This window comes from Falco rusticolus, chromosome 8 (genome assembly GCF_015220075.1).
Source record: "Falco rusticolus isolate bFalRus1 chromosome 8, bFalRus1.pri, whole genome shotgun sequence".
Taxonomy (NCBI): Eukaryota; Metazoa; Chordata; class Aves; order Falconiformes; family Falconidae; genus Falco; species Falco rusticolus.
Window position 1 is genome coordinate 24,603,612 of NC_051194.1, and position 26,312 is coordinate 24,629,923.

Consider the following 26,312-nt stretch of genomic DNA (forward strand, 5'->3'; position numbering starts at 1 on the left):
CTTCTTTTGCCTTGCCAGCACAGCACTCAGTTCCGTCACACATCGCTGTTACTGAGCAGACTGCAATGCAATTTCCACTCTCCATGCCTTCTCCCTGAAAAGCTCACTGAAACCAACTGACCGCCCCGTATTACTGCTCAAAGAAAATTTTCCCCAAGAAGGGAAAAGAGTTTTTCCTAAACCAGAATAAACAGAGATTTGTTGGTATTTCTTCAGTGCACAGAAATCCAACCAAAGGTGTGTCTACACCTTGAAGTACTGCAAAATGCACGATTCCTAAGGCAGCAAAGGGAGCTGCAGAGCCAGGAATGCCAGAGCTGTGCAGTGCCCCCTTTTCTACAGCAGCTTTGGTCCAGCTGGGCTGTTAGCTCTGCCAAAGGGTGGTTTGAATTCAAAGTTTTGCTGCAGAGACTTCTGTCTGCGCAGGGGTGCATCAGCTTTGGGATCACTGCACCCGGTAAACGCATCCCCTAATAATTGTGGGGAAGTGACAAGTTACAAAACTATTTCATTAAGCATTCCCCCAATTGAACAAGCCCTGTAATAACTATGCTTTCCTTTTATCTTCTGAGCTACAGAAAGCTATGTAATCAATCTGTAAAACATGATTAAATGTGCATGTAACTCAACCACTTCGTCTACAACTTCTTGGGCTCAGGCCTTCTCACCATTTAAGCCTGGAGAAACTTCAGTGAAGCAAGATCATATTCAATGCTTTAAGAAGAAAGAGTTAAGATCTTTAAAACACTGTAACACCAGCAGTCTGTGAAGCATTGAAAAATACCCCTTTTTACGCCACTGTAAATGAATTTTTATTAAAACAAGAGATGATTGAAGAAGGTTCCACTACAATTTACAGACACCATAAACTGAAAGGGAAGAGAAAGATAGAGGCAGGCTATTCACTGGAAAGCTGCAATAATAAACCCCCCCACTCTCATGGATTTAGCTGTAAGCTCAGAAAGAGTTTGGAGACATGTGCTGCTGCTGCCATGCTGACGCTGCAGTTAGTAAACTCCCCCAAAGCACCCGGACAGAGTGTTCTCTGCTCATTAAAGCCTCTCATTTTAATAAGGACATTAATTTCCACATTTAAACAGAGCAGGCAGGCACTAGCTAGCGAAGCGTAACATTTGAGAGAGTGCTGGTTTATGTCAGGATGTTGACATGACTACAGTCTACAGGGACCAGTATTGAAAACTCTACTGTAAGGTCAAAGCCCCTCAATATAATCTTATGGGCAAAACCATGTAATTTTTTAAGGTTTCTATCCTGCTATACAGGTTGGTAAATATTTTATCTAGCACAGGAGAAAGACCTACATATGTCAAAAAGCCTATCCTAGCTATATTATACTACCATGTCCTGTTCAAGATTAACACTAACACTATGAAGCATTTCACATTTCACAGAAAATCCTCCATAACAGCTTTACCAAAAGGATTTACTATTTCTTCAACTTCAGACTATTTTTTTCTTCACAACATACTTTCGCAACTTTACAAGAGGTTGTTAGGTTAAAAGGGGGATTAAAACTGAATATAGACTTGATTCCACTTTAAAATGACAGCTTTTTCTTTATTAAAGAAGTAAAACAGCCATTTCTCTACAGTAATTTTCTTTATCGCAGCTTGTAATTCTGAATATAAATTGGCTTTAAGAGATCTTTCCCCATGCCATGTGGAAGCACCAGCTCAAGCCCTGCAGACATTTTGATTTAATTACATACAGAGCTGGTGGATTACTCAGCCATTGTGCCATCTGTGAGGGCTGAGCTAGTGATTTCCCCCATCCTTGCAAGGACAGACTTAATTAGACATGAGGCATCAGTTATTGCATCCTCCAGGAAAGGAGCAACTGCGGCAATCGAACAACAATTTCACCAGGGCCTGTTGGCCCGAGAGAATATTGCTTCCCTTCTCCTTTCACCTTCATGTTAGGTAGGTCACCTGTGTTAATCGTGTAGCAAAACCATCTGATGCTGTTAAATGAAGGAAAGCTCATTTTTTTCCTTTCATTTAGCAAAACTTTGCTGTAGACCTCCTGTTTAAAGTTCACAGCTGAAACAAAATGCTCTAAGACATACACATCCAGCTTGTACAGTGCTGTGATGGAACAATCCTATGTGGGGATTAAATGCTTGAATGATCCTCCTTTTTTAGCAAGAGACTAAAATATCTAATGTCTTGTAACTGAACAGTTAAAAAAAAAAAACCACAGGGAAAAACTACACTGTCACACGTCATACAGCAGAAATACGAACATACTTAGGATTTCAACCACTGGAATTTGGTATAATTTGGTATTTCTTCTCCAAAGCAACAATTCTCAAAAATTCATTCATCTGTGCTGCAGCATGTGAGAGTGGTATTCCCAGAAGGGGAGTGCAAATGAGAAAACCAATAACCAAGGCATAAATTTTCATAATCCTGCATACAAGGGAACTCTGCAGACCCTTATTACTGTTTTCATTTGTGCATTAACAAATCTCACCCAAAGCCTTTAAAATATACACATACCCAAACTGTTATGACAAATATGGAGAACATATACTTGTTATTTTTCACTTGGTGCATTTATTGGTCTACAGATACCTAGCTAAACAACTGAAAAAAACCTCCACATTGCAAGAAATACTACAGTTTAAAAGGCAGGAGAAGCTAAACACACTTAGATCTCTTTTTATATGTCACTCACAGCTGAGTGCTCCAGATAGCTGGTTTGTTCAGGTAATTGGTACGCATAATTCTACTGCTGCTAGCAAACTGATTTAATTTTGCCACTGTACCTCCATAGTATGTGTTTTTCCTGATGATGTCTGTCCATAAGCAAAGATTGTGCCATTGTAGCCTTCAAGAACATCTGCAAGAAGAAAAACAATTAAAACTCATATCGACATCTTAAAGCTGGATTAGCAGCTTTTCCTAAGACTTCTACGACGTTGAAACTCAATCAGAAAACAGTTTGGGCAATAAAGAATGGGAAAAATACAATGTAACTAGTTACCTTTAGGCCAAAAAAAAAAAAGCATAACAACATCTAAAGTAGAGAATTGCAGAATTACTGATGTCTCTGTCATTTTCCTGGTAAAAAAGTATCTTTGGACATTAGACATCAGCCAATATACCTGTGTAACATAGGAAAAAGGAAACCTAATTGTATGCATTTTAAACCATTGCGCACCACAAAGAAAATTAAACAAACTCATATATTTCTACTACTGTAACAGCATCAACAGTTCACAGCCTCATTAATTTCCAAGCTTGTCTGCAAAGCGGGAAGAAAGTTAGACCAACAGGAATTTGCTTTATTGAAAATATACTTCTCTCAAGGCAGAATGAGTAATTTTATATTGCATTATGATACAAAAATATCCATTTTTAACTTAGCAGTGGTTAACGTCTATAGTAACTTGCAGCAGTCCAGGAGGGGTGTAAACCAGCTGGTTCTTGGGCACAGTCTCACGGCCGGTCGGTGCCACTGAAAGGATTGCTGGCCTGGGCTGGCTCCAGGAAGGGAATTTAGAGCCTTGTAGGGCCATCTACTCACGCAGCGTTCATGGAACAGAAGAGTAACACTTACTCTAGTTGCTAATCAAGAACGCAGGAAACCTTCAATCTAAAAACTGGCACCAATAACCCTGTGCTGCCCCCATCAGTCTCTGCTGAAAGACCCCCCAAGAAGGGTAGGGCCAGGGTGCTGTGCCTGGGGACACCCACCTTGCCCCCACACCATGCCTGGCGCCTCTTGCCACGGGCCAGCAGCACTGTACGGGGTCCCAGAGCTCTGCCACGGAGCAGAACCACCAGGCAGCAAGAGAGCAGCAAAGCCGGGGGGAGCTGCCGGCGAAAAATAAAAGCAAAGGGAAAGCTCAGCGCCTGCCGAGGGGCACGGGAGCCGCCAGCAGAGCCCAGGGACCACCAGGGGCAGAGGGTTCCCTGCCCACGGCCTCTTCCGAACCATCTCCTGCTTTCGGAGTTGCCTCTGCTTCTGAAAGGTGTTCTGTTTCCCACCCTCTGCACCAATACTCATAGAGGCCACCAGGAGAAAAAAGTATAAATGTGCATGTGTGTAAATATAAACACACAACTGTATTATATATAATTACATAAAAGGTCATACTTAGTGTGTTTACATAAACACACACAAAAAATCTCCTTATTTGTATCTCCATGTGTATGTATGTCAATGGTCCAGATAGGAAGGATAATTAATTAAGATATGTCTATTTAAAAAGAATGAAGAAGGAACAAGAATGAAGACAATTCAAGGGAAAAGCCTCAGAAAGGTGATATCAAAGAAAAGAAATGGATAAAAAGAAAGGAAGGGAAAGAGATCTTTTTCAAAGACACTGGCTACACAGACCCACATTTCCTATACAGCAATACTGAGTAAGGATGAAGTTAGAATGAAGCCATTTAAAAATATACATTCTAATTAAACACAGAGTATAACCATTTAAGTTGTGGCAGAACTATGTTGGGGAGCTGAAGAGACCAGACACGCCAGAGGTTGTATAAACCTCAACAGAGTATTGTTGGGCAAATTTTCCAAATCTTGAAATCTAGGAGAATGGCAAGGTTAGAGACTATAATTACTGTCATTCTCATATTAACATTTTGTATGAATTTAGCATCCTTATCCATTTATAAAAATAGAGACACTGCTTGCTCTTGCCTTAAAGAAACAAACTTTAAAATAAGTAATATAAATAATAATTGCATGGATAAAAACCCAGCTGTCCAGCCACAGATGCAGTGCTAACCTGAGTTCACACCTTCGACCCATTACTTTCCCAGCAGGCTTCTAAACAGAGCCAAATTTCATGTTATTGGTATTTCAAAACATTCACTCACCAGTTCTACTCTGAAGCGAACATCTCGCTGATTTTCAGTTCAGCAGAGAGCAAAGCCGAGTGGAAGGAAGGGCTGGGCTGCGGCGGGGAGCGCGGGGGGAGCACGGGGGGAGCGGCCGGCGAGCCTCCTCTGCCTGCACCCCCTTCAAAGCCCCTTCGCTCGCACTTTCATGGGTGCCATTTTCATGCCATTATTTCCAATAAATCCCCAATATATACTAAGCATTGTCCTTGGAAGATATTAAAATATTAACAAGAGATAATTCCTTAAGATTGTTGATGATTACAACTTTACAACTGTCCTCATTTCAGCTGGGAGAGAGTTAATTTTCTTCTCAGCAGCTGGTGCAGTGCTGTGCTTTGGGTTTGGTGGGAGAACAATGTTGATGGCACATGGATGGTTTTAGTTGTTGCTGGGTAATGTTTATACTAAATCAAGGACTTACGGGTTTCCTGGGCCCTGCCAGCTGGAGGAGCACAGAAAACTGGGAGAGGACACAGCCAGGACAGGTGACCCGAACTAGCCAGAGATGTATTCGTACCATATGGCGGCATGCTGAGTATATAAACTGGGGGAAGAAGGAAGGGGGGGACACATTTGGAGCAATGGCATTTGTCTTCCCAAGTAACCTCGGGCACACTGGAGCCCTGCTTTCCTGGGGATGGCTGAATGCCTTCCTGCCGATGGAAAGTAATGAACAAATTCTTTGTTTTGCTTTGCTTGTGTGCGTGGCTTTTGCTTTACCTATTAAGTTGTTCTTATCTCAACCCTCAAGTTTGACATTCCTTTCTGATCCTCCTCCCCATCCCTCTGGGTGAGGGGGAGCGAGTGGCTGTGAGGTGCTGGGTTGCTGGCTGGGGTTAAACCACGACAATGACAAATCCTGCTGAGAGCTCCACTCAGCTGGCACCAATGCATCTAACTTGGGAGAACCAGCAGAAACACGAAGCGCAGGACCAAGGAGGCAGAGAGGGAGATGCAGGCAAGGATCTGCAGCGTAAGGGCGGTGGCAGCAGCTCACAGGAGATAAAAGTTACATCTCATTTTTTTAATACAAAAATATTATTTCCTTGTAAAACGGTAATTAATAATAAATTTCAAAATAGCCGACAGGTAAGGCTATATTTAATGCAACTGCATTTTAAATTTTTGAAATAAAAAGCTTACTTGACACTTATTTAACACACACACACACACATATATAAACACAACAGGGAAGCAGTCACATTTAACTTTTGAGGCTACATCCAGTTGTAAAGTACCCTGTATCTATTGTGTATTGAAGGCTCCATCTTTGTTAGCCAGCAAAGAAAGAAAATATTTTGTCTTTGGACTTTTTTATTTTAAACTAAAATCCAGCTGGAAGCTGGAAAAGAAGGAAGGTTCATTTTCCTCTTTAGATGAAAATCAACACGTGGCGAAGATGAACTACAGGGTCTGGAAGGCACACAGAACTAGAGTTTCAAGGTGTTCAGGTATCAAAAAATATAAATAATTGTCCTGGGGTGGGGTAGGGTGTTCAGAAATCTTTGAGCAAACATGTGCAACTCTTGTTTGTTTCCAGAAAACCACCTAGCATCCAAACACCTTTAAATTCCCAGCACAGTTAAACAGAATCTAAGAGTTTATTACTATTATTTCCTCTTTTTACTAAACTCTGTTAACTGGAAAAAAACCAACAGTTTGAATTAAGAGAAAAAAAGGTTTATTATCTTCAGGTAAATGCAAGGTACAATGTCAGCTCTATACCAGTACACAGCCTAGGGGGAAAATGACCTGATTAATCAGCTGTTACGTAAGAAAACTGCTCAGAATTTGCACCAATTTACACAAAGATATGCCCGAGGAAGCATAGATAAGTAATGTAGCTTCCCAAATAGCAAAAGATACCTTATTCTGTAAAAAAAAAAAAAAAAAAAAAAGTCCTTTGCATCACCTGCAATTCAAAGTCAGTGGTCTCGGCAGCAGAAGAGGTTACTTTTGTTGGAAGGCTTCACCCTTATGATAGTTCACATATCATCTGTCAACTGACTGGAGACAGTCCCAGACAGAAACAGCCTGCACAAAACTTGAGGGATCGAGATAAGGAGGGGGAAAAAACAGATCAAGAAAGTGACTGAAGAAAGATCAGTTGGGATTTTTACATAACTTGTAGTAAACAAAAACCGCCCAGGTGCTTTTCCTAACTCCTGGTCCAACTCTAATATGTTTCCAAGTTTGATTTACCCTCCCCACAAAAGCCAGCTACACAACTCAGCCAGTCAACTGCTGCCAGATGGCCTTTCTCCTGATGAGTATGAATAGGACAAGTACATTTCCATGACCAAATTTCTACTCTATACTTATCTTTTCCATCTCTAAAGTTTCTAGTTCTGCAACTCAGCATTTGAGGCCTGTATTTGTAACCAGAATAGAAAGTCAATAAGCTACCCAGTGAGAGCAAATCCACCACCCAAAAATCGTAAAAGTAAATTTTCTCCTCCGCACAGGACACAAAAACGTGCAGATGTTCACATGTGCACTAAGGTGCTCACAGCTCCAGTGCTCAGCAACAGCCTGGGCTGTTATATATTCTCCCTCCCCTCAATGTAACAGTAGGAAAGATGCAAAACCCAGATACAGCCCATCCATCTGTGTAGACTGAGAAGATAAAGCTGTTTTCTGGCAAGTGAGAGCGATGGGAAACAGCAAAAGTGGTGGCAATTACACACTATTGTTCCCTGTCAGGTTTACTGATATTTCTCAGTTTGGTTACAAAAATGCAAATGCAAGTTCCCAACCTGTGGTCATGTGCGCCAACGATGATTCCCCACATGCTTCCATTACTGGTGCTTCTGCCTTTGGGAGCACCTTCAAACAGCATCCCACACCCACCCCGATGCAAACCCCTGTAACACACAGATAGCTTCTCCTCCTCTAGAACACTCCTTGTTTCTCATGTCTGGAATGTGAAATACTTGGACTTAGTCACCGAGTTGTTTACTTCAACCTAATGCCATTGCTTTAACGGAAAAAACTCACCATCATTTAGATCGTTCTCACTATCAACATACTTATTATAACCATTGTTTTAGAGACTGTTAGGCCAGCTGGCATTTTCTGTAATAACATTAACAACAATGAAACCATCAGCCATTTCATGGCAGTATAATGAAATCTGGTAACAACTGGTAACCTTGAAGAGCTATCTAAAAAAAGTCCCAAAAAATTTAAATAGTGCTCCAAGTCGTAATGCACTCAGCTTATACTTCCATGTAGTTAATTACATTGTTCCAGTCTAGTTTTCAGCCCAGTCCGTTTCACATTCTTCACTTTATTATGCTTTACACTGGAAAATAAACCTAAGGAAATAGAAGTCCAGAGCTCAAGAACATCACTCCAGTAATGCTGCACACTCCCTCCTTCTCTCCCCCCTCTCCCTTTCTCTCCCCATCACTCTCCTTCTCACTTTCCCTCCCTTTTTTTTCCCCCCATTTCTCTTTTCCTTTCTTCTACACCCTCCTCCCCCATCAAACTTGCCTTAGTTAACACACATGAAAAAGCACATTTGAACTCTATTTTCAAATAGGACTTTGGAAAGTATTTGCTTTGCTATTTGGTTAATGACTGCTTAGTCACTGGTTTAGGTCTTCCAAGTTGCTCTCAAACGGGATTTTATTTCTCTCACCATTTTCAGAGGAAACCAACTTCCACAGGGGATATAAACACCCTCTGCAAGCCTACAGACAGCGCTGTGTTTCTGCTAGCACACACTGTAGTATTGAAACAGTTTCCCAAACTTCCAGGGGTTGAGTGGTGTGTCATCAACCCCAACTAATGATTTCTAAGCTCTGCAACTCCAATCCCACCAGTTTTTATTAAAGGCTCACTCTTCTGAAGTCAGAATTGCCCTAATTAGGCTCCCCACTGAGAAGCAGCAACTGAAGTCTAATGACTCGTTTCCTCTCTTCAGCATCAAATAATTTACCTTCTGGTCCTCACTCCCAATCACCTAAACAACACACACGTTGGTCTGTCGGAGGCTGTCCGAGTGAGCCAGCCTATCTCCTCCAGAACAGAGCCCAGGGTTTGCAGCAGGGCTGCTCACTCCAGGGACCTCTCCCCACCAGTGGACGCACCAGCTCTCAGCAGATCCAGTTCCACGCCTGAAACTCTGGTGAGTCCTTCAACACTGCTTCAGTAGCTCCTGCACCTCTGAGCAACCCCAGATCTCTCATGCCACGTAAATTCTACAGCGTTTCACATGCAGCCTTGTGATGCTATACAAGCACAACTCTGACACCACTCCTACCATCCACATACCTTGATTTAAAAACACACACTGAGGACCAAGTCTTGAAGGGCACAGGGACACTACACAAGGTCAGGGAATGACTTCATCGTAACCTCTGGGATGCTGTAGCAGTTCTAGGGCCACTGACTACCCAGCATCAGAACCAAGCGGGAGGTCTGATGGCGATTTGGGAGGTGGGGGAAGTAAGGCAGGCAATTAAATTGCACCCAAAAAGTTTGATTCTCAAGTTAAAAATCTTGAAATTTCAACAGTTTATGAAGGTTTTGTTTTAAACAAATGGGGTGCTAGCCAATAGAAACTTGTGTTGTCATTTCATTAAGTGCAAGCTGTCTGCATGCAAAGCAGCTACCAAAGCAGCACCTTCTACATTCCCCTGTAATGGCCCATCAATTCCTCCAGTCAAAGACAGAGCTATTCCGTGTTCATCCCATACTGAACAGGCTCACGCTGCATGAACAACATGCTTTTTGTTGCTTATCATATAACACAAAAAGCAAATATTTGTGTAACACATGCAAGGAGGAAGTAAGGAACAGCTACTCCAATTCCTTCAGCTTCTTTTTCTTTGTTTGACTTGGGTTTTGTGTTTAGGTTTTGTTGTTTGGGTTTTTTTGATTTTTTCTTTTGTTTTCACAGACAAGTCCTTAAAAAAGGTAACAACTGGAATTACTAATTATTAAACTCCCATACAGACAACTAAACATTTATTATCCAGTCTTGAGGGGACAGGGAAACACCTTTTTTCCTCCCCCCAGGCAGGAATAAACAAAGACAACACCTACCTTTAACAATCTGCTTGGCACAGGCGTTATAAACTTGTTCCTGGGTTGTATTAGGAGGTAACACTCTATCAAAGACATAAGGCTTCCCTTGCTGCAAACAAAAGAGAAACTCTGTAAGATAAAGAACATTTAAAACAGTTCACAGACCCAATTTAACAGGCATCCTGAAACGCAGCATTTACTACAAAGGAAGCCATTCAGTGCAATGGAGACGACAATATTTTGTTGAGTAAACAGATGTGTCATCTTGCGTGCTTCAAAACCATCTTCTCTATAGCTGGCAAATAAACCGCGGCATATGTTTTCTGTGTGTTCACATTTGGGTCAGCAGCTACAGTTGCAGGAAACAATAAGCTGAAATATCAGCAACTGAAAGTTGATTTTCTCTCTCTCCTGGGAGTTAAGGGGGGATAGCCACCTAAATATTTGCGAAAGATTTGCTGTTCATTACTACAAACTAGCGAAAGCTGCGGCGTGAGAAACAGCAATCAGACTCAAGAGACTCAGGAGTCTGCAAGGTCCTGAGAGCTGCCTTCTGCTGAGGGCAGGGTGGTCCAGCATGGTCCCAGCATCCCAGAATGGCCGGGGTGGGGAGGCACCTCTGGAGATCACCTAGTGCAGCCCCCAGATAAAGCAGGCTCTCCTAGAGCAGCGTGCAGAGCCGCATCCAGGAGGGTTTGAATATCTCCAGAGAAGGAGACATAGCCTCTCTGAGGTTGCCCAAGCCTGGTTCCAGCACACTATGTGTCCCTTCAGCAGAAATAACCTGGTTTCATTTCTGTGCTAACATGCAAGTTGGTGAAACCGTAGGTAAGACCCCAACCAGGCAGCCCAGTCAGACTGTTTTGTTGCCCTAAGCTTGTATTTTATACAGAAATTGTCATGATGTTTATGTTTAGCACCAACAACTAACAAGATGCCATGTGGCAAGAGCTCCAAAATGACATTATGAACAGAACTGGGGCCATTCCAGGTTGTGAATCACCACCGTCTCACCAGACACTGCGCTGCCCTAGTTCCCAGGTGACACCATGACTGACACTTACTCACAGGGTAGCACAACCCGCACATACACTTTTAGAAAATTTTGATTCCTCTTCGTAGCAAGTATAATTGGTTACAAGAGAAACAGCATATTAGCAATCCTAAAAATAGGTTTGCATGACACTTAAAAGGCAAATCAATTCTTAAGACAACAGTTCAGCTCCTTACAACTCAAAAACAAGCAAGGCATTTGCATTTAAAATACGATTCTTTTATTTAAAGTTACACTAAGCGGACGTGTAACATCTTTCTCATCTTCCATCAAAGCCTGTAATATTTCCCTTCAAAGATGTGACACCTGCTCCAAGAACAGCATAATAAGGGCTTCAAAGATAATTGCAAGGTGGCTGGCTACCCAATGTAGGAGTCTTGTTCTGTTGAGTCGACGTGCCACTCCTGCCACTTGCAGCCAGCTGTTCAAATGCTGCGCTCAATTAGCCATTTTTGTCACACTTTGATTTTACTTCAGGCAGATCATAAGCTTACACTTGCCTGCTCCTTAAACTCAGGTACTTAACAGCCACGGGGGAAAACAAGACAGAGAGGTGTTTGCCAGCAACGTGCGTTCTTCATGTTTCAACCCAGAATTTTGGATCTCAGGGATGAGGCAGCAATTTATAAATTGTTTAGTAAATAATTCATGGACTTGTGCTGGCATTGAGTGAACACTGGGCCACCCAAGCACCCCACTTGGTAAGACACCAGCCCAAAGGGGCAATTCAAACTGACGTCACCAAGGCAGCCCCTGGGGGAGCAGTGGGACTGCTGGGAGTGCCCAGCCAGCACCTACCCCAAACCGTCTCTCCACAGCTTTATACAAAGTGCACATGGTGAGGCCCTCAGCTAGGCAAAGCTCACCGCTCCTAGGATGAGAAGGGCTGTCCAGCCCTGCTGTAACTATTCTGGAACAATTTCTCAAATGGACTTTTTCCCCTACTTACCCCTGTTTTGCTTATTCCAAGCACTAGACTGTAAGCCCTAATGCAAGAGGCCAAAAAACACACGGACACACACATCCTCAGCCATCCACTTATCCCATTTATTTCCTTCATGCCTGAGCTGAGGCTTATTAGCTAAGCAATGCGAGACAGCAGCAGAGAGCAGTGCCAGTACATCATCCTCCCATGCAAACACGACACTCCAGACAAACGTTGCTCTGGTGCAATCAAGCTGGCTCTTCTACTGAGCTCTCAACAACTATAACATCTGAGCGCCCCAAAACCCAATCCCATCATAACTGTCCTGCACACGGCTGAGACACCAGCTGCAACTGTTATTTATCTGCCAAACTGAAAAGCTACAAATGTAAAGCAGCAATTCACAAACGTGCTACACAGGTCAAATTTCTTCCTCCGGATTTTTGTTCTGGGCAGCTAAAAGACTGGATCACTCATCACTAGCATCAAAAGAAAAATAAATGAATGCAAAGGATCACAAAGCATCTGTCACCAACTGCAGAAAACAAGAGCACTCCACTTTCCAGGCAGCACTTAGGGCTTTTGGGGGAGGTTTTTTTCCGCTTCACCTCCACATTGATCTCACACAAAGACAACTCAAGGCTCACGCTGGAGTTTCCAACAAAAAGGGAGCATGATGAGGGGCACAGACTCTCTGCCTCTCTTCAGTTTCAGACTTTATACTTCTTCTGCTCTACCACCTCTCCTCCTCTGCCCTAAATCCTCTCAATCCTGCCCAGACCTCTCTTCCCCACCTACACTGCCAGCTTCACTCCCAGCTCCTTAGGCTCCTCACCATCCTCCCTCTTCCTCCGTTCCAAAGCTCCTGCTTGGGTCTGGTGTTAGAGAAATGTGTCACCCCACTCTCCTTGTTCAGCTTTCTGACCCTTCTGTCCCACCAGCTCTCCTTGGAGCCCTCCTCACCGCTGTGCCCCCTCCCAGCTCCCCGTTATAATTTTTTTTTTTTTTTTTCCCACCACTGGTGGCAGGCTGTGACTTTCCCCACCTCTCCCACCAGGCTCCCGCTCCCCAGCCCACCGACCCGCTCTGCACGCTCCCGCAGAATCTCACCCTCACTTACAGGGTGGAGGAGACCACGCCACCTTAGACTGGGAGAAGATGCCCAGCCTGAGGGAAAGCTGTGGCAATTCCGCTACCAAGACACTGTTAAGATAGAAGACTTTCCTCAGCAGAAAACTATGGGTTTGGGTTGCATTTTTTTGTTTGTTTTCTATTTGTTTTGGAGGGTGGTACTGTTACAAGCTCTTAATTTTTGTCAGACATCCCTCAAAGGTAACAAAAGCCATATCCATCCTACAAAGGCAACATGCTGGCAGATCCAAACATTTTGCTCCAAAACAGAGAGGGAAGGTAGGCAATCATGAACATTACCTTATTTTTAGCTTGTTCCCAAGCAGTACCTTTTCCCCCTACTGTCATCTTCAAAAATAACATAACTGGTTTTTGGTTTTTTTTCAAATGTAACCAGCTTGAATTAAATGCCAACATCAGGAAGATTTCAGCCTTATTAGAGCTTATTCAAGAAAGTACTAAGCAAAGAGAGATAAAGTGTTATTTTCAGAGTTGATTCCGTTTTATCTGTGTACCTCCTCCACACGTTATTTGTCAAACTTTCTCATTATATGCAGTGTATTATCTCTCATACATAAATCACATCTTCCTTCCTATGCGATTACTTCCTACAGTCCCCCTGACAATCTGTTCCATTAACTTATGCCACTGCTGCCTAATGGCTAGGATAAGTGCCCCGATCCACCCACACAATTCCTGTTGAAGTTGTATTGACAGTAAGATAGATTCTATTCTGGCCCTTCGGCAGCATGAAATATGCTATTCATATGTATTGCCAATTATTATTTCACCAGCTTAATGTTTAAAGATTCCTATTGACTTTACAAGCCTGGCATTAAAAAAAAAAAAAAAAAAAAAAAAAAAAAAAAAGAGGATTTCACAAGCACAAAAAGGAACTTACCCATAAATGCATATGCCACCAAACCCATCATTTTACAAGCAACATCACAGAGCAGTACTATCATTAGAAGCTAATGCAGTCTCAATTAAAGGTAACAAAATATATTTCCTGTTTAAAAAAAATAAAATATAAACCTCAACTCTCCTAAATTCCACATAAGACGGGAAATGAGAAGTGCTCAGTGCCTAGAGCTGCATGAGAAGAGTTAGGAGCCTTAATGCAATTTCCTGATTAATTCCCTGAGATCTTCAGACAGATGTTCAGCATCAACTCCACCGGTGTATCTGCAGGTTATGATACCAAGCAAGAGGACGCCTGACTTTCAGGTATCTGAGCTCAGAGGCAGAATCCACAGTCCAAGGTCCAACCCCAAAGCACCTTCTAAAAAAACCACAGGCAAGGTGATGGCTTATAACAGAATTTCCAACAGCCAGCATGTAGCTTAGATATAATTGTTACAATTGAAAGGAAGAGAGCATACAGACTGCTGGGTTTCTTTGCTTTTTGGGGGCTGTAAGGAGACATTTGAGCCTGATGAGGGAGTATAACCTGAAACCATCCCCTAGAATTAGAGATACCATCCAGATTTCTCCCAGGACAGATGCAAGTTTGTTCTGCTTGAGCACACAACAGCTGTGAGCAAGTTACACGATGACTGGCAGTTGTGAATAAGCCTGGTGCAGTTCTCACCCCAAACATCCAAGCTCTACTGATGGGGTGAAACTCATTCATACTTGCCTGCAAAACACGATGCTACTATATCCTGAAAGAGGACCTAGTTTTGAACAAGACTCAAGAAGAGGTCACGCATTCATTTTTAAAAGACAGAAAACCATCCATCAGTCAATCCAAGGCTCATCTCCACACATCCCAAGCAGTACAGAAGCACAGAGGCAGGCAGGGGCCCTGAATGTCAGGCTCCAGGACGAGGTACCCTGACAGGACTCCTGCCAAGGAGCCAATGTCCCTGGAGAGCATCTGCCCCAGGTCCAGGTGTGAAAGCTGTCGAGTCGGCTCCAAGGATCACCTTTCAGACTGCTTAGGGGTACAGCACACATAATGGGATGCAGGGAAAGAACATTTCAGGATTGCACAAGAGTTAGGGGATGACTAGGGGAGGACAAAGGCAACGAAAGGGAGGGATGCAGGTGATTTGAGGAGGAACAAACATGGGATGAAGGGACAAAAACACTAGCCATGTAAGCAGGCTGCTGGTCACTGTGCTTGCCCAGCCGTGCCCCACACCTGTTCAGTACAGTCGTATCTTCTGTCTGAATTCCTTTCTAACTCTATTCCTGGGTGAGGGAGTTCATTCTGTGTGCGTGCATGTGTATGGGGGTCTAAGCACCAGCAACTGAAGTGGGACCGCAGGTTCCAAGGCCCATGTGCCTGTGATGCCAGCTGCATCTCTGTGCAAGGAGGTCTGGAAAGGGGCTCAGCCTCACCTCTGCCAGGCTGCTGGATTTGGCTCTTCCTAACAGCCAAGAAACAGGCAGACCGACCATGTACACAGGGTCCCTCTCATTCACCTTAGTACTTTGTCCACTCAGAAGGCAGGAATGCTCTTTTCTCCACAGCCTGGTCAAACAAAGGCATCCCCTTTATCCCTGTAAAAGGGGTGCATCAGTCACGCCATCATCAGCCAACAGCTCGGGAAAACTTTTGGTCCCTGCAGAAACAAAACAGTGCCAAATCACATGGCTCAGTTTATCAGATGGATCGTTTGACAAACCGTGACTCTGCTGAAACTCTGTCGTTATCCTGGCTCTCTATTCAAGTCAAAGAGTTTTGTTGATGCAGTTGGAAAGAATGTTAACATACTGTGCAAGATGCCACTGCCAGTACATACAATGATTAAGTATACAGGTAAAAGAATCATGTCATATGCAGGAGCTTAATTAATGGGAAATTATTTCCCAGCTAGTTTTCACTACCACAAGTGCTCTTGTAGGAGAAGTTTTATAAATAAAAGATATATAATCATAGACCTGGAAGACAGAATTTTTCAAAGAGCAGAAAGCAAACTATTACCAGCGGCAATTCAATTTTTCAGTCAAAGCACATTCTTCCCGCAGCACTGAGCTTCTCCCTTAGAAGGTAACATAAAACACATTTCTTCCCTCCAGCCTATAGGAGTAGGAATTAAAGTCTTTACTCCCTTTGAAAATGTAGAGGCCACGTTTACTGAATGCTGCATCAAGCTTGCTACATTCACAAGTGGGATAATTAGCTGGCCCTGCAAATACCCCCTGGAGTAAGACAGAACTTGCTAGATAGAAGGTCTTCTTTTCCCCACAAGTTAGAGATTCTGCAACTACAAGGTTGTTACTACTTTGCTGATTAAGCGCAAGAAATAAACAGAATCTAACCCATTCTCCTGAAGTCATCTATTCCTAGTGAGAATTGAAAACATGACTAAAGACAGAAGGAGAAAAATTAATGCATGTTAGCAAACATTTTAAATTTAATTATGCTTTCCCTTTATTCAGCTGTACCAATTAAGGACATGCTACTGCCATCTATCCATTTTCTGTGTTAGCTTGCCCTTTAAAAACATTGGGGCAGCAGCAATTCACCTAGCGGATGAGAATTCAGAACACTTGGGCTAAAAAAAAAAAAAAAAGGAAATTTATTCAGAATAACCTGAATATGCTACATAGTCAAACCAAGTTGTTAAAAATAAATTCTTAAATCTTGGTAATAATCCTAAAACTCAGTTGGAAAATAAATTAAAACAAACACTTATGTATGAACAGGCACTGCAGAGCCATTTGAGTCAAACACAACATTACTTTTGCATAGCAGGCTTAATTATTGATCTGCCTTATGAATATTTCTGTGGCACTGATGGAATTTGGCTTGTGGCCAGTGATCCACTTTTAGATTTCACTCCCAGCAGAAAGAACCTTTAACTCCTTGCAACAAATCCTGTTTTCAGAAAGCATTATTTTATTTTGCTATACATCTGCAATTTAGGAAGCCAAATTTTATACAATAAACAATATTGTTTTAAAGCTTTTCTTCCACCTAGATGCATGACCTGGGAAATGCACTCTTTAAGCAACTTTATATGAATTTTAAGTATATGGATCTCCCAATACAATGACAACTGTTAAATAATACTATTTAGCAACATTTTTTAACACTTCTGACACAGCAGTACTCAGAGTCACAGCCCTCCATTACTGTATATTGCTTGTGCAAGTGAGTCCCCACTGTCCAGAGGAGAAGATGAACCCAATGCCTCCAGCCATCACGGACCCCGCAAAAGCTCTAACCCCTCGCTAGCACTTCTCAGCCTGTCAGATGGAATGTTACCCATATAATGCCAGTCACAAAAATAAAAAGCAGTGCAAGCTGTCTCCCAGCCCCAAGCCTGGCCAGCAGATGATACACTGCAGGCTGACAGACTCCTCGAATCTAGGAAGAAGGCTAGGGTGAAGAGCTGGAGGAGCAGCACCCTGGTGCACCTGGAGCTCAGGAGCTCCATCGCTGCTGGAGGCTGCAGCCCTGCTGCAAGCATCCACCAGCACCACAGAAAACGGGACCTCTTCTTACTTGAGGGCAAGGAATGCCTCCTCCTCCTCTTCCAGGACTCCCCAATGCTGTTCGGCTCAGGAATGGGACAGGGAGATGTAAAGACCCCAGGAGACAGCTTCCTCCAGCTCCTCACCATCCTCATCGCTGCGTGGGCAGCCGGGTGCAGGCAGCCTCAGCAGGGGCACTGCCCCAGCAGTGACGGGACACCCGGCAGCACCAGGCCCTGCGTGTGGGTGCCGCGTTACTGGAGGCGCTCAGCCCGCGCATCCTTTGGTACGCCTTGCACAGCACAGGCGAATGCCACCAGGATTAGCACCGTCCTTCCAGCCCACCAGCGCCCTGCATGCCGCACAGCAGCGTGCAGATTTGGGCCTCAATTACTTAACTGCTTATGCAACAGCACAAAACCGGGTATTTGGAGAGCGGCGTTACCCTCCTGCGGTTAAATTTAATCTCCGGAGAGACGAAGCTGCATTAAAGATCATGGGGAAAAAGAATTTCATTTGGTGCTTTGTACAGCACTAGCTCAAGATGTGCATCGCTCCCCCTCTCCTGGGTCTTTCACCCCACGTTAAGAAATTAAGATAAAACTTTTTTGTACTTTTCTTCCACAAAATTGTTTCTTCCATCTTTTCTCACAAAACCAAGTTTTAAGTGGATATGTGATCGTAAGTTCAGCAGACCTCTCCGCTTTCCCACAGCTATAAAACCATCAGAGCAAGGAATCCGACACAGGCTGCTCTATCGGTCCTAGGGGAAACAGGGCAACACCATTCCCAGCACCATCCCTCTGGCTTTCGGTCAGCTTGCACCACTGTGTTATGTGTAACAGATAACTACTAATTTAATTTAACGTGTCCTAACTAACTTAATAGACCTTTTCAGGCCTATTTGAAGCTGCTGTCACAATCTACTCATTCTACTTCAGCAAAGCACGGGAAGCTTAATTAAATTAACTTCAAAATGTTGCCACTCGCATTTCAGATAAACATCCTCTGCAGGCTCCCGCATTTCAGCCAACATACCCTACCCCCTTATATCAATAGGATTAGAGAATCTGATAATTTCTTTTGCATATAAAACTGTGCAAACTAACAGTTTAGAAAGAAAATACAAGAAAATATTCTTTGCAGGAGAAAATAGGAAGAAAAGTACCATAATTATAGAAGCCTGAGTCTCCTCTAACTAAAGGTCTTGGGATTTTAGTAGCAGTTGAGAACAAAAAGAAAACAATGTATTAATCGCCTATTTTGTAAAAATGCAATACTTCAAAATCGGGTTTAAAGTACTTGGGTTTTTAATTTAAGAACACTATGATTTTCTTTTAACAAAAATAGAAGTTTCATAGCCAGGAAACAGCAGCGTAAAACCTGTCCTCAGGTAGCTTCCTACAGCAGCAATGGAAGAGGAGTCAGACAAGGCCACATCACGGGCAGGGGGCTGTAGGAATAAGTTGTGTGTAGAGCAGGGTCTGTCTATCATCAGTGTTTATAATATTCCAACAAAAAGCAAAAAAGCCAGGTGGATATTTCAAAACATGAACAAAGCAGTTTTGGTGAAACACAAGTCCCAGATAAGATGCTGACGTTCAGCTCCACCTACAGAAGAGAAGCGCAGCATGAACAAACCCCGCTTCAAGACGTAACTACATCTTATTTCTGCTGTGGCAGTGTTGTGTTAATCTCCACTTTGTAAAACATATCACTTACAGATTTATGGGGCAACTGGGTGGCTCAGGAGATTAGTAATGGGATACTGAGCACTGTCAGTTGTAGATTCAAATCCATCTCAGGTCAGGAGAGGTCAAAATGAAACGAGAGGGCATCACTGGTCCATAGAACAGCTTTCTTTTCAGCATGCTCCATGAAACCAAGGATTGAAGGGGATCAGAGAACAAGCTACACCATTGATCACGGAGTGTCCTGTCAGGCTGGATATATATTGGCAAAAAGAAACAAGTGAGACACTTGCACCCCACTGCCTGCATTGTACAGTATTTGTTCTGCAGAGAAAGCATTTCACAAGCATAAACGGCCCCATTTGCAGCTGGGCTATGTACTCCCTTGGCCTCCCAGGGATTAATCCAGAGCCACACACTTATTGTGCGACTGAATCCTGAGGGAGGAGCTCCTGGAGGGTCTTGAAACTGCCCGGGCAATTGCAACAGCATGGAGCCCAGACCCCAGCAGCCAGTGAGCACAGCCGGGCACGTTTCTGCTCCCTGGGCTGCCTCCCTTCATGTAGACCCGTGCCAGGCCAAGCGCTATGTGCGCAGCAGCACGCCACGGTGGGGACACAGCTCACCAAACAGGCTCAAGTTTGCTCTCCTCCCACTGTCACCGGTAGCAAACCACAGAACCAAGAGCAACATCGGTATGTTTAGATTATTTCCCTCTGCCCCCACCAACGGAAAGATCTCAAAGTGTTCAAAGGCTCAGACTAACAGCATCCAAGGCAGGCAAGTGAGGAAGAACCCAGCGTCCATAATCTAATGGGAGCAACTGTACTCCCAGAGATCAGGAAACATCCCTCACCCCTCACCACCTTGCTGGTCAAGCATCTTCCTGATCCACTGGGAGACCAGTAACAACTTAAGACTCGCTTCCTCATTTACTAACAAAGACACTTGTCGCAGCAGTCTCCAAACTAGCTGGCTGCAACAAGGTCTTTTACCATCACATACCAGCATACTCTTCACGCCAGTCCCTCTGCTGCCTTCTCCTAGTCTTTCCTCATCCAGAGCATGCACACGTGCTCACTGTCTCTCTTCTCTCTGCTGCTTCTTCCTCCTATCTCTTCCTCACCTGCTCTCTCTTCACCGGCTGCCCACCCTCTTACCAGAACCAGCTCCAGCTGTACCTTATCTACATCAGCCAACCCACCGCCCCTGAAGCCAACCCACTGCCATATATTATCAACGATAATTAACCCAGCTTCATTCTACTACAGATACTGAATTCCAGCAGCACTGGGAGCTCCAGTGTTAACTGACCTGATGTTGCAGCAGGATTTTAAATGCCCACAATATAATAGAAATGTTATCACTAGTCTGCACCAGCCTCCTCTCACGCAATGTAATTAAAACCACATGCACTGAAAACACATCAGAGAATTAAGAGGAATAACAGCAGCGCTACTTCTGTACTTCCCTCTACTTTTTCCATTGAAAAACCATACTCAAAACAAGAACTGAAAGGGCAGCAAACAGTGCAGTGCTGTAGCTGGTTTTATCTATTGAAATATTTGATGCTCAGGTGCCCCGGCGTTACCTTCCATTTCATAGCCTGACGGCCAGCAGCCTAGACTTGCGTTGTATACTGGAAATACTGGGCTCTGCACCTCAGCTACCACAACCACAGCCACAGCGTGAGCATGGAAGAGCCTTCACGGGCGCTCAGATGTTGAAGCAGGCAGAGGAATCACCCTGTCACAGAGTAATGCAGACAAGTTGCTCCTGGCAACAAACCTCTTCAAACATGGGCAGCAAACAGCGCTCACAGCACACAGGCCTCATGCACGAGTGCGGCCATTTTGGTGAGCTCCTGCGCATCCGCCATTTCTCGCTGTTCTGGCGTGGCGGCACCAGGGGCACAGCCACTGCTGCCAGGCCCCACTAAATCTTATTTAATAAGAACACGGAGCAAGGTTACATCTTCCAGGAAGGAATGCACAGGAACTGCTGCGTTTCATTGGCGTTTGATTCCAGCTATAAAATCGCTGACCTCCTTTCTCTCTGATAACACTTCCATTGATTTTTTTTTACCTTGATTCTTCTCTGAATTTGCCCAGTTTCCTCTCCCCCTGCCATTTCACCCAATTTAAGAGGGGCAGAGGTGGAGGAGAGAGGAAGGAGCTCTCCTTTGGGAGGAACCAAGCCACCGGGCACTGGCCAAGCACAAGCCCTTGAGCTCCAGCCTGCAAGAGCAACCGTTCCTGTCCCACACCCTCTGGATCAAGCCGAACCTGCTCACTTCCATCCACAACCTTACAGCTTCTGCTTCTTGGCTTGGAGCACTTGTATCTCATCTCATTATTTGGAGGGGGAAAAAAAAAAAAAAAGAAAGCAGAACTACTTTTACTTGGTACATCCAAATCTCACAATTTTAGCACCAATCATCCAGTCTTCCTCAAGCTAAAGCATTTGGGGAAAGGTAATCATACAAAAATGATAGTTTTTAGTAATATTAAAAAAAAAAAAAAAGATTCTGTCTCTGATGTAGTGGGGGCGTGGAAAGCTTAAATAGGAAACTGTTAAACACAGACCCCAATGCTATTTGTAAAACCCATCCATTTGTGGGAGCAGGATCATGATACTGCAATGCTTATTTTGGTAATACTCAGCAATGCTATTCCAGTACAGGCATTCTTATTTGCATCTCTAGTTCATAAAAATCACATTAGGTAACTAGACAAGTAGAAATAAAAAAACAATCATCCTTACAAAAACATTGCAATCCCTTACAAACTAGAATTACTGCCTCCTCCATTTTTGTTCCAGTTATCAGGAAGAAAACAGAGTATCTCATAATCTGGTTTTTGCATTTCTGATAAATTAATCCATCAATGATAAATTAAGTCAACCATCAAGAAATTGTTTAAGTCTCATTCAGACTTCAAGTGGAACTGGTTCCAATCGGCTTTGCCTTTGGTAGCAAGAACATCTTGTCCCATACCGAGGAATTTGTGGTGACAAGTTGTGCTTGCCTGGGCAGCTGGCAAAGGGGTTGTGATTGTGTTACTACACAGAATACAGCTCAGAGTGTTATACAAATAATATGAATAGAAGTGGTTTTATTGAGCTGGTTAAAACACACACACCACAAAATACCCTCCTGTGAACTTCACAAGAGCAAAAAGCTGCAGAATTTCTTTTTGAAAAGCACTGCTTGGACCTTCTTTGGTAATTTTTGAGGTTTTAAGTGAAAAAAATCAACTTTCTGGCTCATAACCCCTTCCTGCCCCCCCCCCCCCCCCCCCCCCCAGCTAGAAATGTATCACAGCTTACATCTACAGCACCTCTCCTTATAGCACAGCAATAAGATCAGCAGACCAGTCCCACTTTGCTAAACTATCCAGAAACAGGCAATGCTGGCTGGAATTATCTGACAGTAATTCTATTATCAGATTTAGTAATGCTGATATATTCCTTCTGCATTTCCCGAATCTTCAACGCAAGTACAATCTGGCCTGCTACACTTTGTTCCCTTACAGTGTTCTGGAGGCACAAAAAGCGATCATGTTAAATGCTTACGCACAGGAGGGAAAGCCCTTGCGCTGTTCCTTGACCCACCGTGGCAAGGAAGATGAAGAAAGGACCATGACCTACAAAATGGTAGTCATACAAACACGGCACCTGTCTCATATGTAAATCCTGATTCATACTCCTATTTCTCTCTAGCAGAAACAAACAAAACCTGCAAGACACAGGACTATCAACTAGCAGAAAATAAGGAGGATAAGGAGGGTGCAATCAATCATTAAGACCTTTTATTTACATCAGCTTAAGACAAGCAGTTGCTCTCCCTGTTAAGTCACCAGCCATTCTGCTGACAGACGTTAACCTCCCACCACCCTCATTACTCAGCACTATTTCCAAAAACTACCCCCAGAGCCCTTAGTCCCAAAGGCACAGAGGTGTTGTCTTCCCCATCCTTGATGTTTATCCAATTTACAGTTCCTAGATGCCAACGTCTCCAAAACCCATGCCATTCCACATGGCAGTTTTTAATAATGATAAAAGCAAAAATAAAAGCCAAGCGGTTCTTGTTACCCAAACCAGCTCAGCCTTGGAGATAAGTGGTGAATGAACAGTCTCCTCTCCACCTGGCCCTTCTCCCCCACACAGTCCCTCAAAAGCTGGGGTAACTTTTCCCAGACACACCAGGCGCGCAGCAGCAGCAAAGAGGAGCTGCCTGCCTTCCCTTTGCAGCAGCCTACCTAGGGCAGCTGAACCTGCCTACTGTCTGCATCCAGGGCAACGAGGCATCTTTATTAGCAATGCTCCGCTTAGACGATGGCGAGACCCCCCCAGTGTGGGATCAGAGCCGGACCAGCAGGACTGTGCTGCTGTTGTTGCCCCTGCATGGCCCTCAGCAGGAGGTTGTGCTGCTGTTCGCGAGCTGGAGGAGCAGTGTGAGGCTCCAGCGCTCGCCCCTGCACACCTACAGCCGTCTTCACAGAGTTCAGCCACCGGTGCTGTAGAAATACATTTACCAATAGCTCTTTGGAAAAGCAGGACAGACCCACATGAACAGGCTCCAAATCCTAAAGACAGAAGGTCCCTCTCTCCAGGACAGAATAATTGCTCATAATTCCCACGTCCACCAGCAAGACTACAGCTGTTTCAGGTTTCTTGCATTTTAAAGAAAGAATCCCAAATGCTTTTCTCAAAATGAAACTGAAGTGCGTACTGGCAGCTACCACAGTACCAAGAAGTAGAAAACTCTGAAATTTAAAGCACCAAACTTTTTTTCCCATTGTATAGGAGTATTTCCATTGTATAAACAGGGGACCAAGGAGCCGATGAGCCCAAGGTCACTTGCAAGTCAAATCCAGGCTTGCTCAGTTCCAGTACAAAGTCTGAACCCAAAACAGGCCAAATGCACATTCTAAGGTGAACAGGTTGAGTTGCATTGAGTCAGAAGAGCAATGTGCTCAGCTCAGTACAGACTCCAGCTCCGCCTTTGCTGAAATAGTATACGTATGTATCATAAAAGGTAACAAGGAGATAATCCACTTAATTTTAAGAAAAACAGAAGTCCCATATTAAGTGATATAATATTGATCCATTCTAGCAAAAGTGAATTTTAAAAAACAGGCCATAGGCTCAGCTGGCTTCAAGAAAGCGACCACGTCCAGGAGGCTCTCCGCTAGCTCTGCACACAGCAGCCTTCCAAAAGCCACCAGGAGCCCGTCCTGCCACCGGGGTGAACAGCCCGGAGGGTTGCTGAAGGCAGAGCTTCTCCCTGCACAGATTCCGGCAGTACTCACAGCCATCTCAAACATCTTGATTAGACGACAAAGATAGCAGTGACTCATCCCAGCATTTTTTTCCCCCTAAGGGGAGTAGTTCTGCGGGTGAATCAGGTGTTTTCTGAGCCAAGCACTGACTACCAGAGGTTTCCATCCCTCATTCTTTTTCCCAGCTCTGGCACTGGCTCACACAACACACCAGGTACGAAACCACCTCAGGTGCTTCCATTTTCCTTCAGCTCTTAGCAGCAAAGTCCTACTCGCCTCCCACATAGAAAAAGGGACCTCTTACACAGTGCTTCACAGCTCAGTGATCACATATGGTATGATTAAAATAAATTGTTTATGCTGGCAACAGTTTTGTTTGAAGTTTATGGCTAAGGTTCTTCTATAATACTCTGAAAATCTGGGCTGCACATAAAGCAAGAAATGGACAGAATAAATCCTCTATTACCAATATAAGTAAACATTCTTCTCAAATATAAAGAAACATGTGCCAGATTAACTTTGCTTTAAGATTTGTTTGTATCACTGAACTACTCTGCTTTGAAGTTAAATTGTAAAAGATACCATAAAGCAAAAAATAATCAAGCCAATGTGTTCATCAAATGACAGCAGAGTTTTCCACTGGGTATTTATGGCTGACCCAGAAAGTGGTAAGAAAATAAAGAAGCATACAGATAGGTTCTAAGAGGAGGAAACAAAGCGCAATATAAAAGGGAAGAGGGAACCAAGCCAGGTAATATAAAAGGGAAGAGGAAAAAAACTAAAATGTAATACAAAAGGGGAGAGAAGGAGAGGATGGATATGATGTGGGGGTAGCAGCATCAGACTAACAGGTCAGTTTTCAGCAGTGGCATTTTGTATGATTAATATGGTGACAAAAATCAGTGTTGGGCTGTTCACTGCTGCAGCTGGAGAAGACTGAGCTGTATGGGTGCAGACAATTAAGTCTGCAGCGTAACAGAAACAGCTACTAAGAGCATCAGCAGTAAAACCTAGGAGTACCATGGCTTCCCAGGGTCAAAGAAGTCATTGTGTTTTAAAAGGGCACACAGCATTGATCAAGCCATCAGCAAATTCTGTCAGGTACCCAGCGAACAAAGCCAGACGTATACATTTGCTGTGCCTGCTCCAGCTGAACTAGCGCAAGCACCTCTTCATAGAGCATCACTGTGTCTTCTGAGCTAGTCCAATATACATATAGACACATACAGATACATACATTCTCCAACTTCACTCTGTGCATCCCTCGCTAGGCGCTAGAGCCTGCAAGTACAGCTGCTCAGCTATTTGTACTACAGAGCAGTGTGTTTAAAAAAAGCCAGATGACTTTCCTTAGCAGATTTTTGGAACACATCATTACTTAGTAAACGACATAAAATCTCAAAGCTCTGTGAGAAGCTGCGGCGTTACCCACATCTCACTGTTGGCCTAAATACAGAGATTCAAGCAATTCAGGAGAACTATAGAGTCAAGAAAAGAGATTACAACTGCAGAAAAATCCAGCTTCTGTTAACAGCTTTGCTAAAAATATTCGCTAACCCAGTTACCCCAATTCAGATAACAGTCTCCTGCACATCCTTTGCTAAGTGAGAGAATAATTTAGCAGTCAGAATGATACCTGTGTATCAGAGACTCAACTTCCCCGTAGATTCCCAATGTGGCTTTAAAAATCAGCTTTCACCCCTCAAAACAAGAGGTTGCCTTTACCTCAGAGGCTGCCACAAGGACAATCAAATAGAAAATAGAAAATACTGTGTCATAGCAACAGTATCCAAGTAAAATCAGGATTTTGTTCAGGACTACAGCAAAAGTTACTGCAAGCCTTTGGGCCATTTGAGATGTAAGGAAATGTGTTTTTCAGTATTGCAT

General features: G+C 43.7%; 1 protein-coding gene across 1 annotated transcript in view; it reads right to left on the reverse strand.

The window, feature by feature from the left end:
- KIF5C (kinesin family member 5C) overlaps positions 1-26,312 on the reverse strand; it is an 85,591-nt gene that overhangs the window by 49,303 nt on the left and 9,976 nt on the right. The window contains exons 2-3 of the mRNA XM_037398321.1: positions 9,933-10,023; positions 2,789-2,862 (exon numbers count right to left, since the gene is read on the reverse strand). Of these exons, the coding sequence (XP_037254218.1) occupies positions 2,789-2,862; positions 9,933-10,023 (165 nt within the window). The remainder of the gene's footprint in view (positions 1-2,788; positions 2,863-9,932; positions 10,024-26,312) is intronic.